Source organism: Haemorhous mexicanus, chromosome 23 (genome assembly GCF_027477595.1).
Source record: "Haemorhous mexicanus isolate bHaeMex1 chromosome 23, bHaeMex1.pri, whole genome shotgun sequence".
NCBI lineage: Eukaryota > Metazoa > Chordata > Aves > Passeriformes > Fringillidae > Haemorhous > Haemorhous mexicanus.
Genome location: NC_082363.1, coordinates 7,685,518 through 7,698,811, shown reverse-complemented (window position 1 = coordinate 7,698,811; position 13,294 = coordinate 7,685,518). Strand labels below are relative to the sequence as shown.

At 42.3% G+C, this 13,294-nt stretch overlaps 1 protein-coding gene across 4 annotated transcripts in view; it reads left to right on the top strand.

Annotated features, from left to right (window-relative positions):
* The window catches only part of CLSTN1 (calsyntenin 1), a 30,070-nt gene that overhangs the window by 8,121 nt on the left and 8,655 nt on the right, over nt 1–13,294 (top strand). For 2 of the 4 annotated variants that reach the window (XM_059866734.1, XM_059866737.1), the window contains exons 2-10: nt 735–857; nt 4,662–4,691; nt 6,065–6,260; nt 8,265–8,473; nt 8,709–8,858; nt 8,956–9,141; nt 10,224–10,472; nt 11,329–11,450; nt 12,198–12,360. In XM_059866734.1, coding sequence (XP_059722717.1) covers nt 735–857; nt 4,662–4,691; nt 6,065–6,260; nt 8,265–8,473; nt 8,709–8,858; nt 8,956–9,141; nt 10,224–10,472; nt 11,329–11,450; nt 12,198–12,360 — 1,428 coding nt within the window. The remainder of the gene's footprint in view (nt 1–734; nt 858–4,661; nt 4,692–6,064; nt 6,261–8,264; nt 8,474–8,708; nt 8,859–8,955; nt 9,142–10,223; nt 10,473–11,328; nt 11,451–12,197; nt 12,361–13,294) is intronic. The other 2 variants (XM_059866736.1, XM_059866738.1) reach the window with 1 other exon arrangement.

Genomic DNA, 13,294 nt, shown 5'->3' with positions numbered 1-13,294 from the left:
AGTAGGTGACAGCCTAGTAGATAACATGATTTGATCTTGCCTCTTTGTGATGTAGTAGAAGAAACTCTTTTTGAGGCTGACAAGGAAAGAGACTGCATTTCTTTGCAGCAGAGGAAGACCAGTCATCTTGGGACAGGCTCAGGTGATCAGTGTGAGGCTCTCCTGTGCAGAGGTGAAGCACTCTCTCGTGTGAGATTTCTTAATGGAGTTTCTCAGTATCTTGAAAAGACTACTAAAGAAATGATGCTTGATCTCTTTTCCACCTGTTTTCTTAATGATAGTGAGACCCCCTGTACAGGAAAAAAGCTGACATGAGAACAAGTCTTCATGTTCTGAAGAATATTGCACCAGCTTTCCATGGTGTAAACAAACCCTTGTGTTTCGTGTTCCCTAGTTTGTTGCTGACTGAGATTTTGCTGGTGTCACACTTGGCACTGATGACAGCAGCTCCCCACCACTGTTAGCAGGTTTTTGAATTGCATTTCAGGGGCATCTTAAATCCCAGCATAGTTAGAAACTAATTTAAATTTTCTGAGTTACTTTTGGAAAGCCTACAGGGACACTCAAATTTTCTGAACATACTTAGCCAGGATTTTGTCTCAAATCTTTTAGTTTATTGAAACCTTGATTCAGAATTACAAAAGAGGAAAATACAGAAATTAGTATTATAAAATATTTTTTAAAGATATTGCCAGTTTCAAATGGTTTGACTTTGTACTTTGTTTTCCCTTCAGTTAACAAGCATAAGCCATGGATTGAAACAACCTATCATGGCATAGTTACAGAAAATGACAACACAGTGCTCTTGGACCCCCCTCTAATAGCCCTGGACAAAGATGCACCTCTTCGTTTTGCAGGTAAAGAATTGATCTGCATTTCTGTTTGAAGCTGTGGAAATGCTTTCCTGGGGGCAAATGCTCTGTGTCAGTGTGTTTTCTCTAACAGTGGCATAATATTTCAAAGCTTTTAGATCCTAGGAAATGTGTGTGCATGGACCAGTATTTTATTTCAGGTTTGCAGCTGTATCCAAGTATCCAAACCAGAAAGTACTTTGCTTCTTTCAATTTCACGTGCACATGGTAATTTTTCTGGTGGTTTATGTTTGTTTTCATAGTGTCTGTCCTTTTCCTCAATCCTCCAGATTCCACATTTCACAGCATTCAGCGTGGGAGTTCTTAAACAATGATTTTCTTACCATTCCAAAGAGAGTTTTGATTTCCTTAGCATTTTTTTATTTGTGTCTTAAAAAAGTGAAAATACTAATTAGTAGAATTAGGATTGCATGTCTATGATAAGTTTGCTTAACAGTCTAGTGTATTTTAAAAACTGAACAACTTCCTCTGGCTGAAGAAAAGGCTTTTTCTGCTCTAGCAAAGAATATAGAGAATGATACACCAGATATTTGCCAAGTGTGGGCTAATTCTTCAGTTTGAGCATAGGACTGACAATTTTCTTATAAACTTCTGCAGTAGATTTTTTCCTGAAAACTTTTGTTTAGGAATACTGTATTCATTAATTGGATGCAGTATTGAGGAAAGTCCTTTTTTGAATTTGACAGTGTTAGGAAGATGTGTTTGAAGAATACCACTGGGCATCTGCAGGTATTTAAATTACTTGTAGTATATAACACAAGCTTAAATTGGATACTTGGAGAAGCTTATTTGGTTAAACAAAATTTGAGAGTTAAGAATCCTAGTGAAGTACCTAAAGGATGTGACATGAGCCATTTTTGGGAGCATTGCTTAGCCTGGATTCAAGGAGGAAGAGATGAGAGAGTGATTAAATTAAATTAAGAGCCATTTGAAAGGTTTGGCAGCTGACTGCACTGAATGCTGCAGTTTTATGGCAGTTTGGTCACAATTTTCTTGAGGTACTGCTTAAAGTAAGTTTTGTTGCATTGTCATAAGGCTGTAATTATCTCCAATGAAGTTGAAGATAATGGTAAATTTGCTATTCAGGAGTTGAGAGATAATGCTAAACCTCTGAAATTCAAATTTCCTCATGCATTGGGTACATATGGCAGAGGCTCTTCTACTGTCTTAACTGGAAATAAAACTGCTGTCTGTGGACAAAAAACTTCCATTGCCAAACGAAGAAGCTTGTGTTGGGATACACAAAATCTGTTAATTAAGAAGAGGAATGGGAAGCCTGACTTGTGTTTTCAGGCATGAGGAGAATGTGAATCACCTCTTGCAGTTCCTAAGTGCTTTAAATGTAGGTGCTGGTAGTTCAGCAGCATTGAGCAGATTCTGAAAATGGCAGTTTTATACCTCTTGGATAGGGATGTTTTCAAGAAAGTACTGTCAGAGTATCTTCAAATATTTTGTTGTGTTTGCAGAGGAAAATCCAATGTCAAAGCATTTCTTAAATGAGACTTTTTCCATTGGGTTGATCTAAATTGTATAAACCTGCTTTCATTAAATGAACATTTTTAACAACTGGAAATCATATAAACAGAAGATATTTGTATAAAATAAACAATATATTTTGGCTTTCAAAAATGGACATTTCTGTAGCAGCAGGAGCAGAGCAATGGATTTAAAGAAATTAAGTTTAGAGTATGGCATGTGAACGTTGTAAAGAAGTTCTCGGCACGAGACTGTTGGGTTTGAATTACTGCAGTGTTGAAGGGCTGCCGTGGGGCTCTGTGGAAGTGCCTGTGGGCCATTACACGGAGCAGTCCTGCAGCCTGGCCCTGAGGAGCCCTGGGTGGGTGAGTGCTGCCCGTTGCCAGCTCTGCTGGAGCTGTGCTCCCGCCCTGGCACAGACACTGCTGGTGCCCAGCGCGTCTGGGCCTTCCGTGTGAGGAGCCCACGGGGCTGCTGCTGTGCTTTCACAGCTAACAAAGCCCTGCTCAGGATTCAATGGCTGCTTCAGCCCTTGCTGCTCTACTCCTGCTTATAAATCAAATTTATTCATGCTTCAAAAGGCTGGATATTTTAATTAATTGTGCCCTCTAGCTCAGCTGTGAAACTTCTGAACTGTCTGCAGATTTAAAATACTTTAAGTAGAGCTTTTTTTGCTTTATTTTAATTTTGAGCGTGTCGAAACATCTCAAAACGAGTTCATTTAGATGCTTTGTAGTACATGAGCTGTGGAGCAAGTTAAAGTAACATTTATTGCTGTGCTCACTCTGTGCTGTGGGTAGGACCCTAAAATTCAGGTGTGTAAAAATAAGTGGGGTTATGTAGATGTTTATTTCTTGGATTATTTATATGGTTTTTAATCTGAAATGACACACTTCTGGGAACAGGATGAAAGTAGTCATGCCAGCTTGCCTTGTCAAGCTGCCTGGCACATAGGGACAGGATAGAATCAGTCTTCTGCACCCTCACTGTTACAGATCTGCTTGAGAAGACACTGACCATTTGTGTTCCTCAGTGACTCTCTTCTACATTACAAATTGAATCATGTTGGAATTTGATCCTAAGTGGTTTTGCTGAAAACAATAAAAAATAAAATGAAGGACAGTTACATTTTTTATTGTACGTTCATTGTTTGTGCCTAAAACCAGTCTGATGGCTGCAGCTCTCAAGCAGGGATTTCCCCTTTACTGTGCATAAAGGAACTGAATTTCTGTTACATTTGAAACAGACCCTGCTGTATCTGGATGCCTTCACACAGCTGAATGTGCAGTGCAGGGTCTCGTAGCCAGATGTTTGAAGTGTTTCCCTTGGTTTTTTGGTGTGCCTGTAACAGGGCTTCAGTCCCTCTTCACCCACCCCTGGAGAAAACCACTTCTCAGCCACAGTCCTTTATTTCCCCTTGCTATTCTGGGATGCAAGTAGTATTTTGTGGAGGTTAGGAATTTTTGATTTAAAGCATGAATATGTGGAGAGCTTTGAAAAGGATCTTGCAGAATCTCTACAGATTCTTTTAAAAAATCCCCAAAATCCATCAAGCCCTTGGGGTCCCTCTCCCTGGAGGCAGCTTCCCATGTTGGGGTGGGACAGTGCTGATGCCACCAACCCCAGTTTGCTTAGGAGGGGAACTCTGCTGACATGGGCGAGGCTGGGAGGGGGATGGTTACAAAAGAAGTGTCCTGTAGAGGAGATGACACTGTAAGCAAACAGATTTTGCTCTTGTCCCGTCTGAGCCTCACTTGCATGGCTGGTAGCAAACCTAAGAGGAAATTTTGTTGCAATAGTGTTTCGTCCATTTTTGTGTCAAATTAGATGCAATGCTGCTAGGAAAACATACAGCTCCCTCTCCACATTGCTTAAATTAAAACTTGTGTTCATCAAGATTACAATTTAATGTGTATATTTTTTAGTCACAAATTGTGGCTATACTTTATACAGAATAATGTAAATAAATTCAGATAAATTCTACTTTCTGGGCAGTTACTCATCAACATGCAGTTTTTAAAATATCTCATTTAGCAGTTGGTATTATTAAAAAAAGAAAAGGAGAAAACAAAGCCTTGATCATATGAAATATTTCTAAATTCTTCCAATGAAAACCTGGAGTTAAAAGATTAAATCATATTTATCATAACTAAAACTCTAAAATTGTAACAGTTACAGCAAATCACCGCTGTAATTTTAAAATATGGTTTTTCCAAAGCTTTTCTGTGTAATGTGTGCATCTTTGCCTTTTCCTTATTTGCTGCCATTCAACCTTTCCTGTTACTGACATGGGTTTGTCTTTTTTCCCTTTAGAGAGTTTTGAGGTGACAGTCACCAAAGAAGGTGATAAAGGGTTCTTTCTATCCCTTTTATGAATATTAACCTACTAACTTTGGTTATGAAATGGGGAATCAGCACTGAAACAGAAGATCCTGTCATGCTCTTTTGTCCCATTTATTCTCCCAGTTTTTTTCTATTTTAAAATATATTGATAAAAAGTGTTATGTAACCAAACCCTTGGTTAGAAATATCTGTAAATCAGACATCCATTTGAACCATTTGGGGTTATTGCACGTTGTGTGGACATTGAAGAAGTTGTTTGGGGAAAATTAGCATTTTCTGATCTTTTCACTTGTAGATCACTTCTTTGGGACAGCTGAAGTTTTCCACATGCTTTGTGAAGTGATGTTGAAGTGCTGAAGCATTACAGCACCTTCCTGCAGTACACACCCTTCAGGACTGACTTCAGTGGTTTAAAATATGAATAATCCCCCTTTTTTTGAATACCTCTAGACACCTTTTCATTAGGAGTATGTTGTTGGTGCTAAGAAACCACTGCAGCTATAATAGCAAAACAGTGGGCTTTGTTGGTGTAAGAAAATCCCCAGCAAAATATAACAAGTTGCAGAGGTAAAACCACAGTGTAGGTGGTCAAACAGTTTATTGAGTGGCTTTTGCTGTGTGCTGGGCTCACCCAGCTGTGCCAGCCGGAGGCGTGATGTGTTTAAAAATGATGTGCTGGGGACTTCTCTTCCAAGTTTGTAGGGTGAAGAGTTTGACTAGAAGGAAAACCTTCTAAACATTGCCTGAGAGCTTCCTTGACTAACATTTGGCCTCTGTTAGTAGATAGCTGTTGAAATGGATGCCTGAGAAGTTGGTATTTCTACCTTTCTCATTCAGTAGTTTATTTTGATTCCCTGATTTTAGCCAGGTCCATTGCACAGGAAGACTTTGTTCTTTGATCTGTTGACAGAATTTCTGTAATTATGGTGCTGAACCTGTACTCGAAGCCTTTTCATCCCTTGACTTGTAACTGTGCATTTTAACCTCTTGCTCTGGTCAAAGTGAACCAGCTGCCCAGCTATTGCCAGTAGCTTGGCACAGAAGGTGTTACCAGTGGCCTTGGCTGTATGCTCACATAAGATCTACTCTTGCCCTAGAGCTGTCTCAAGTACTCCTGTGAAATGCCTGTCTACATTTCTCTTTTTCTCTTTTGTACTCCTGCATGAATGGATGCAAAGTAAACAAGTTGCTTGGAAGGCAGACGTTTGCTTCTTTTTACTAAAGTTCCCAGAATTCACCCATTTTAAAGCACAATGCTCTTGCTTTGTCCACAGACCCTCACAAACCCCTGGCTGCAAAATATTTGGTCATTTATTTTAAAAATGTATCCTCATGTTGACCAGTTCTAACCTATCTTTACTTTAACTCTGTAGGTGAGATTTGTGGATTTAAAATCCATGGGCAGAATGTTCCCTTTGAAGCAGTGGTAGTGGATAAATCCACTGGGGAGGGAATTATACGCTCCAAGGAAAAGCTTGACTGTGAGCTGCAGAAGGACTACACGTTCACCATCCAGGCCTACGACTGTGGGAAGGGACCAGATGGAGCAAATGCAAAAAAATCCCACAAGTAAGTCAGTCTGGGGTGGGCCGACGGGAAGTTTGGCTCCCGGGGGTCTCCTGCTTGTGGTGATTTATAGTCTGTGTACTGAGAGTAAATGTGAACCAAGTGTTCATCCTGGAAGGCTTTCCATGGACCCACAGAAAGGGTCAGCTTGGAAGGGACCACACTGGCTCCTCTGGCCCAAGCTTCCTGCTCAAGCAGGGCAATAATAGTGATTAAAAGAGCAGCAAAGTGGACATGAACTTGGACATCCCTTCATTTTTATTTTGGGTGGTACAGCTTTATCCCTTGATGTCTCTGGATTTGCATTAGAAAACCAGGGGGGGATAGAAGCAGGGAAGCTGCTGATACACCTAAAATCTGTCTTGAGTTGGTAGAGTTTGCAATGGGGTACCAGGCCTGGACATTATTTTGAAGTTCAGTTTCTAAATCCAAAAATCTGGTTCAAGAAGTCAGTCTATTAAGCTTAACAAAATGCCAAAGCATTCATGTTTCTGTCATTTCCAGACAGCCCCACCAGAGAATCCAAGATCAATAGCATGGGGCTCATCTCTGCCTACATTAAAGAATGGGAACAAAGCAGTCTTTAGCTTATCTTTATCTAAGGAAAAACCACAATATAAAATAGTCTCTAGAAAACCCACTTGAGGATAACTGTTTGACACTGGTGTAAACATCTGCAGAGCATGTGGGAGATGAGCAGTTATGTGAAGCAAAGAGAGAGGCATAAATAAAATGAGGAATAGAGTAGCAGAGGTCATCTTGGTGACAAACAAAACTTTGCTATTCTATGACTATACAAGGATTTGAGTTTTATTTGCAAATAACCAGTGATAGTAAACAAAACCTAGAACTACACTGAATTATATAGCAATACACTGGAGAAAAAGCCACTGCTTTCCTAGTTAGGGTAGTTGAGATTTTTGTGTTTATTAGTCAGTGGTTGCTTGTTTCTGAGAGCTGGAATACTGAAGGATGGCTTCATGTGAAAAAGAAGAAGCTGATTTGGCAGAATCTGTAATACCCTAAAAGCATTTCTTTGAACAAGAGAGAAGTAACAGTCATTCAGAACCAGGTGCAAATATTCCCATTAATCAAAACCCAAACTTCACATTCATGGAAGTAACTGGACTGGAAGAAAAAAAGGCAAATGTAAAATGCAGATTTTTCCTTGTTTAAAGTACCCAGGAAACAGACCTTCAACACAGGTTTTCCTTTCTTATTCCTTGGTTTGACCTAGCTGTGTAATTCTTGCAGTAGATATTCTCTGGTGGTATAAATGCCATTTACCTTCATTTCAGTGGTGTATTCTGTGGTATGGGGAGACAGGGTCCAGGTTGGTTGGAGGGAGGCCATTTGGACCCCATTGCACAGGAGCAGAGCTGGTTCAGAGCTGTCAGGTTGAAAGACTGACGTGCCTCTGGTGGCAGAGAGGGAGCTGCTGTAGGCAGGGCTGGCAGGAGCAGGGTTCTGGGAGCTGTGTGTGTGTCCTTGCAGGGCCACAGTTCCCATCCAGGTGAGTGAGAGGGAGCTGCTGTAGGCAGGGCTGGCAGGAGCAGGGTGTGCAGGCCCTGGGAGCCCTGTGTGTGTGTCCTTGCAGGGCCACAGTTCACATCCAGGTGAATGAGAGGGAGCTGCTGTAGGCAGGGCTGGCAGGAGCAGGGTGTGCAGGCCCTGGGAGCTGTGTGTGTGTCCTTGCAGGGCCACAGTTCACATCCAGGTGAACGAGAGGGAGCTGCTGTAGGCAGGGCTGGCAGGAGCAGGGTGTGCAGGCCCTGGGAGCCCTGTGTGTGTGTCCTTGCAGGGCCACAGTTCACATCCAGGTGAATGAGAGGGAGCTGCTGTAGGCAGGGCTGGCAGGAGCAGGGTGTGCAGGCCCTGGGAGCCCTGTGTGTGTGTCCTTGCAGGGCCACAGTTCACATCCAGGTGAACGAGAGGGAGCTGCTGTAGGCAGGGCTGGCAGGAGCAGGGTGTGCAGGCCCTGGGAGCCCTGTGTGTGTGTCCTTGCAGGGCCACAGTTCACATCCAGGTGAACGACGTGAACGAGTACGCCCCGGTGTTCAAGGAGAAGTCCTACAAGGCCGCGGTCATCGAGGGCAAGCGGTACGACAACGTGCTCAGGGTGGAGGCCGTGGATGCAGATTGCTCCCCCCAGTTCAGCCAGATCTGCAGCTACGAGATCGTGACGCCGGACGTGCCCTTTGCCATCGACAAGGACGGTGAGACACGGAGCCAGGGCGGGCTGGCACTGGCCACCCCCGCAGCAGGGGCCACCCTGGCCAGCAGGGCCTGGGCCTGGAGCCTGGCACTGAAAAGCCAGACAGGGTAATGCACTTGCAGATGAGTTTGTTCAAGTCTGTGTGAAGTACATAGATGGTACCTGGATGCGTTGTATGCAGTAATGACCCTGAAGAACTGTCTTGATGTCTGACAATTGCCTTTTTTCTGTGTCAGGTTATATAAAAAACACAGAAAAGTTAAGCTATGGTAAAGAACACCAGTATAAACTGACAGTAACAGCCTATGACTGTGGGAAGAAGAGAGCTGCTGAGGATGTGTTGGTTAAAATTAGCATTAAGCCTACGTGCAAGCCTGGCTGGCAAGGTTAGTTTGCTGTCTTTCCTCTCTGCTTTTAGCATTGCTGGTACCTTCAGTTAAACACAACAGATCTTTAATATTGTTTCTTCGGATAAATATTCAGGTTGGAGCAAAAGAATAGAATACGAGCCTGGCACTGGTTCTTTGGCTCTGTTCCCTGGGATGCATTTGGAGACCTGTGATGAGCCAATAACCTCAGTTGAAGCAACGGTGGAACTAGAAACCAACCATATTGGTAAAGGCTGTGATAGAGACACCTACTCTGAGAAATCCATCCACAGGCTTTGCGGTAAGAAGGCTTTTGTTAAAATAAAAGTGGTCTCTCTTGCTTACTAGTTTTACTTTGAATTTTGTGTTAGACCAGAAATCAATGAGTAGTTCTGGTCTTCATTTGCACATAGTTTCCTTCAGCTCATTTCCTCACTGGCAGCAAAAGGCATGAAATTGCCTGAAGGTATCTTCTACAATAATTCTCAAATGAGGAAAAGAATCTCTTTCTTCTGCCTCTCTGCTGTTTTACGTGGACTAATAATGTCCCTTGCATGAGATTCATATTGAGGAGCTGGAAGAATTTGTGTGGAAGGGCATAGCTGTTAAAGCCTCTCTACTTTTCTGAGCATGATGGATGTAGTGGCTGCAATCTGAGAAATACTTGATGAAAAACTAGAGAAAACCAAGAAAAAACCAGTTAACTTGGATCAGTTAAATTTGTACTGTGCTTGCCCTAGGAATAAATGCCCTTTGCATCCACTCAGGCTGCAGTTAAATGTCTTACAAAAAGTCAGTGGAGTCCTTTGTAGCCATATGGAAGAATTGAGACTACAGGATAAATTATCACTCATGATTTATGTCTTCAGCCACAGTTGAAAGTAATTGAAAGTCTGAGTAGCATGTAGCCCCAGAGACTTGGGCAATTCCTGAGCTGTTCCCTGACTGAGGTCAGTGTGATGTTAAAGGTACCTGCTGCTGACTGTGCTGGGAGCTGGGAGGGGGTGTGCACTCTCTTCAGCTGGATCACTGCTGGTCTCACAGTGTCCAGAGAAAGGCATCGTGCTCGTGGGGCTGGGGGACAAGTGGCATTAATGAAAGGGTTCCTGAGATGGAGGCAAAATCAGATTCTATAGCTGCGGAGGTTGAAACCGTTTTGCTTATTATGAGATCAGTTGTCTACCCAGAAGTGAAATTTGTGGAAGTTACCATGGTATTAGATGCCTGTAATTAGTGCCACACTATTTAAAAGGAGAATTGGGTGATGGTAGAGCATAATCCTGACGGTTGGTGCTGAGAAATTAGTGCTGAGACAAACAGTTGAATTTGAAACCAGTGGTGGTCTTTTAAATTTCTGTTTTGATTTGAGCATTTGTGTTGTAGGTGCTGCTTCTGGCACAGCTGAGCTGCTCCCCCCTCCAAGCAGTGCTGCTAACTGGACTGTGGGGCTGCCCACGGATAATGGCCATGACAGCGACCAGGTCTTCGAGTTTAATGGCACACAGGCTGTGAAGATTCCAGATGGTGTTGTCACAGTCAATCTGAAAGAGCCCTTCATGATTTCAGTGTGGATGAGGCACGGGCCTGGAACCAAGGAGAAAGAGACAATTCTGTGCAATTCAGACAAGACAGGTTTGTCAATACTTCAGTTATAAACAGTCTTTGTGGTTGGTTGGGTTTTTATGTGCTCTGGCAGCGCATGTGACAGTGTTTTCTCTACCTTAAGGTTTTCTTGGAATTTATATGAAATTGACTTTAAAAATCACTGTTGTGCTTATGTTTAGGCTCAGCCTTAGATTATGTAGCTTCAGATTGGGCAGACTTGTTTTTCTAATTCTATTTCAGTTTACATCATGCACTTCTTTTACTGTGGTAGATTACTTATTCTGGCACTGCAGCCTCAAGTTTGCATCTCCAAAGATAGCCTTGTTCTTGATGCTGCCTAAAAACATTAAGACACACATATCAGGTCTAGTGACAGCATTTGCTGCTATATCTTTATTTTCCTTAGGAGGATATAATTTCTCCTTCTCCAGGGATTAAGTTTTTTTTTTAATTCTGTGCATAATTTCACTCTCTGCTCATGACACAGAAACAATAGTTTGGAAAATGCCATTAATAAGAAGGAAATATGATAACTGTGTTTCCATAATTGCCATTTGTATCAAAAAAAGCTCTTCTGTTTGCAAGTAGAGCTCTTTTTTCTCCTGCTGACAGGTTTATCTGTGGCTCTTCAGTGCTGTGCCTTGGTTTAGGTTGGGTTTGGATAGAGACTTCTCTGTCCTGCAGCCTCACGGGTTCTTCAGGAGTGTTTGCCCTCACTACTAATGCAGATCTTTTACATTCCTCTTACCCTGCCTGATTTACTTCTGCATTGATTACTGCCTCCCAGTGACTTTGGTATTTAAGTGTGAGATTGCAGACAGGTGCATTTTGCTGGGGAGGGTTTAGTGCAGGAAATAACGCTGTTGACTGAACTGCTGTGCAGATATGAACCGGCACCACTGCGCCCTGTACGTGCACAACTGCCGCTTGGTCTTCCTGTTCCGCCAGGATCCCTCCCAGGGAAAATCCTACCAGCCTGCCGAGTTCCACTGGAAGCTCAATCAGGTGAGCCTGGGAGCTGATGGGGAGGGTGCCAGAGTGAAAGCCAGCGACAGCTAACGCCCCTGGCAGTGTACTTAGTAATAAATACTTCCTGCCACTCCAGACTCCTGACTCCTGTTCTACAGAACCCAGCAGTGCTTGTTTACTTGGGATCAAGGCAGGCTTGGCTTCAGCTTTTCTTCTTGAATATAAAGTAGAAAATGCAGCATCAGTCTTACAGCTGTGACATCAGTTGTCTTCACTAACTGCACTCTAAGGTAGAGTGCATGAAAAAACAGGAGGTATTTATTCCAGGTTGATTATAGCACTCAGGTACTTCTGAGCATGTGACGTTTTATCAGCCCCCTGGATCTGTGATAAATAGTCCTGTTTTTTTAACAGTTTCTCTCAGCAAATACCTGTCCTTTGTCAAGTAAGGTTGTCTTATAACAATATTTCAGGATGTGCATGCATGTAGATAGATATTTTTAGATTGAAATATGCTGTTATTTAATATAAAAATTAAAGGAAAGGAAGTATATGCAGCTTCCTGTATTGGCAACAGAATAAAGAAACTTTTTATTAATGTTTGGCAGTCAGTTTGCTTTTCAGATGTGTGCCATGTGTGTGAAAGATCAGTTGTGTCTGTACAGGCTTGTGTTGTAGGTCGTTGGTACATCTGCATGTATGTTTATGTAAAACATGGCACCAGCTCAGTTACTGAACTGTAATGGGAAAAAAATGACAGAATTTTTAAAACTCTCTATTCAGGTGTGTGACAAAGAGTGGCACCACTACGTGGTCAACGTTGAATTTCCCACAGTGTCTCTGTATGTGGATGGGGTTTCCTATGATCCCTTCCCGGTCACTGAGGATTACCCACTCCACCCTTCCAGGATAGAAACACAGCTGGTGGTTGGAGCATGTTGGCAAGGTAAATATTGACAATTGTTAATACTTGTAATTAACTTTTCTAATGAAATCTCTGTGGTTATCTAGAAGTACTCAGCAGGACTTCTTAGTGCATGAAATGTAACTTGTTTTGCCTCTTGCAGATGGGTTTTGCTCCAAGCTGGTATCACATATTTCCTCTGAGTATTTTTTTCCATGAGTGTTTGTTTGTTTTCTCATTGGCCACAGGTGTGTGAAATACAAGGCTGCTCACCAGCCTGTATTCCATCAACAAGATTTTTGTGGTGGCCATGGGGAATACTGTTAGCTTATTTCTAACAGTAGTTGTAACAATACCTCATATACTGCAGATTACCAAGCAGACCACTTCATTTCAAGTAGGTTGAAAAGCATCTTGTAGGAGAAGTGTTCTCATCAATGGCAGCCTGTCCAGCAGACAGCTCTGCAGAGCAGCACAGCAGTGATGTCTCTTGGGTATTTTACCATTTCTGCTTATAAAAATAGACATCTGCTTTATTGTCTGCTCTGTTTAGGCTGCACTAAGTTGTAGATACAGCTCATCTCCAAGGAGAAAGAGATTTTATCCTTTTAAAGAAGTTCTTTTAACATTTCTTTTTAAAAAAATTCATTTTTGGTGCTTCCACTTGATAAATTGACTGCTCAATACATGTGATTCTATTACTGATTAAGAAATCTGTGCTGATAATGGCTTCTTTTGATTACCTTTCAATACCTTTTGGTGATTTACTGGATTAGTCTGGATCTCACATTAACTTCCCCTCAAATGGAGCCAGTTGTTAGACTTGTGTTGTCTTACTAAAGGTGGTTTGTGTGAGGTTTCCTCTCTTGGTTCTGCAGCTCTTGCTGGTGTCACTGCTGCTTGTGTGTGGGGCTCTTTGGGCTGTGGTGCCATGACTGTTCTTGTAACAGTACAGTGATGTGTCTTGCCCTGCACT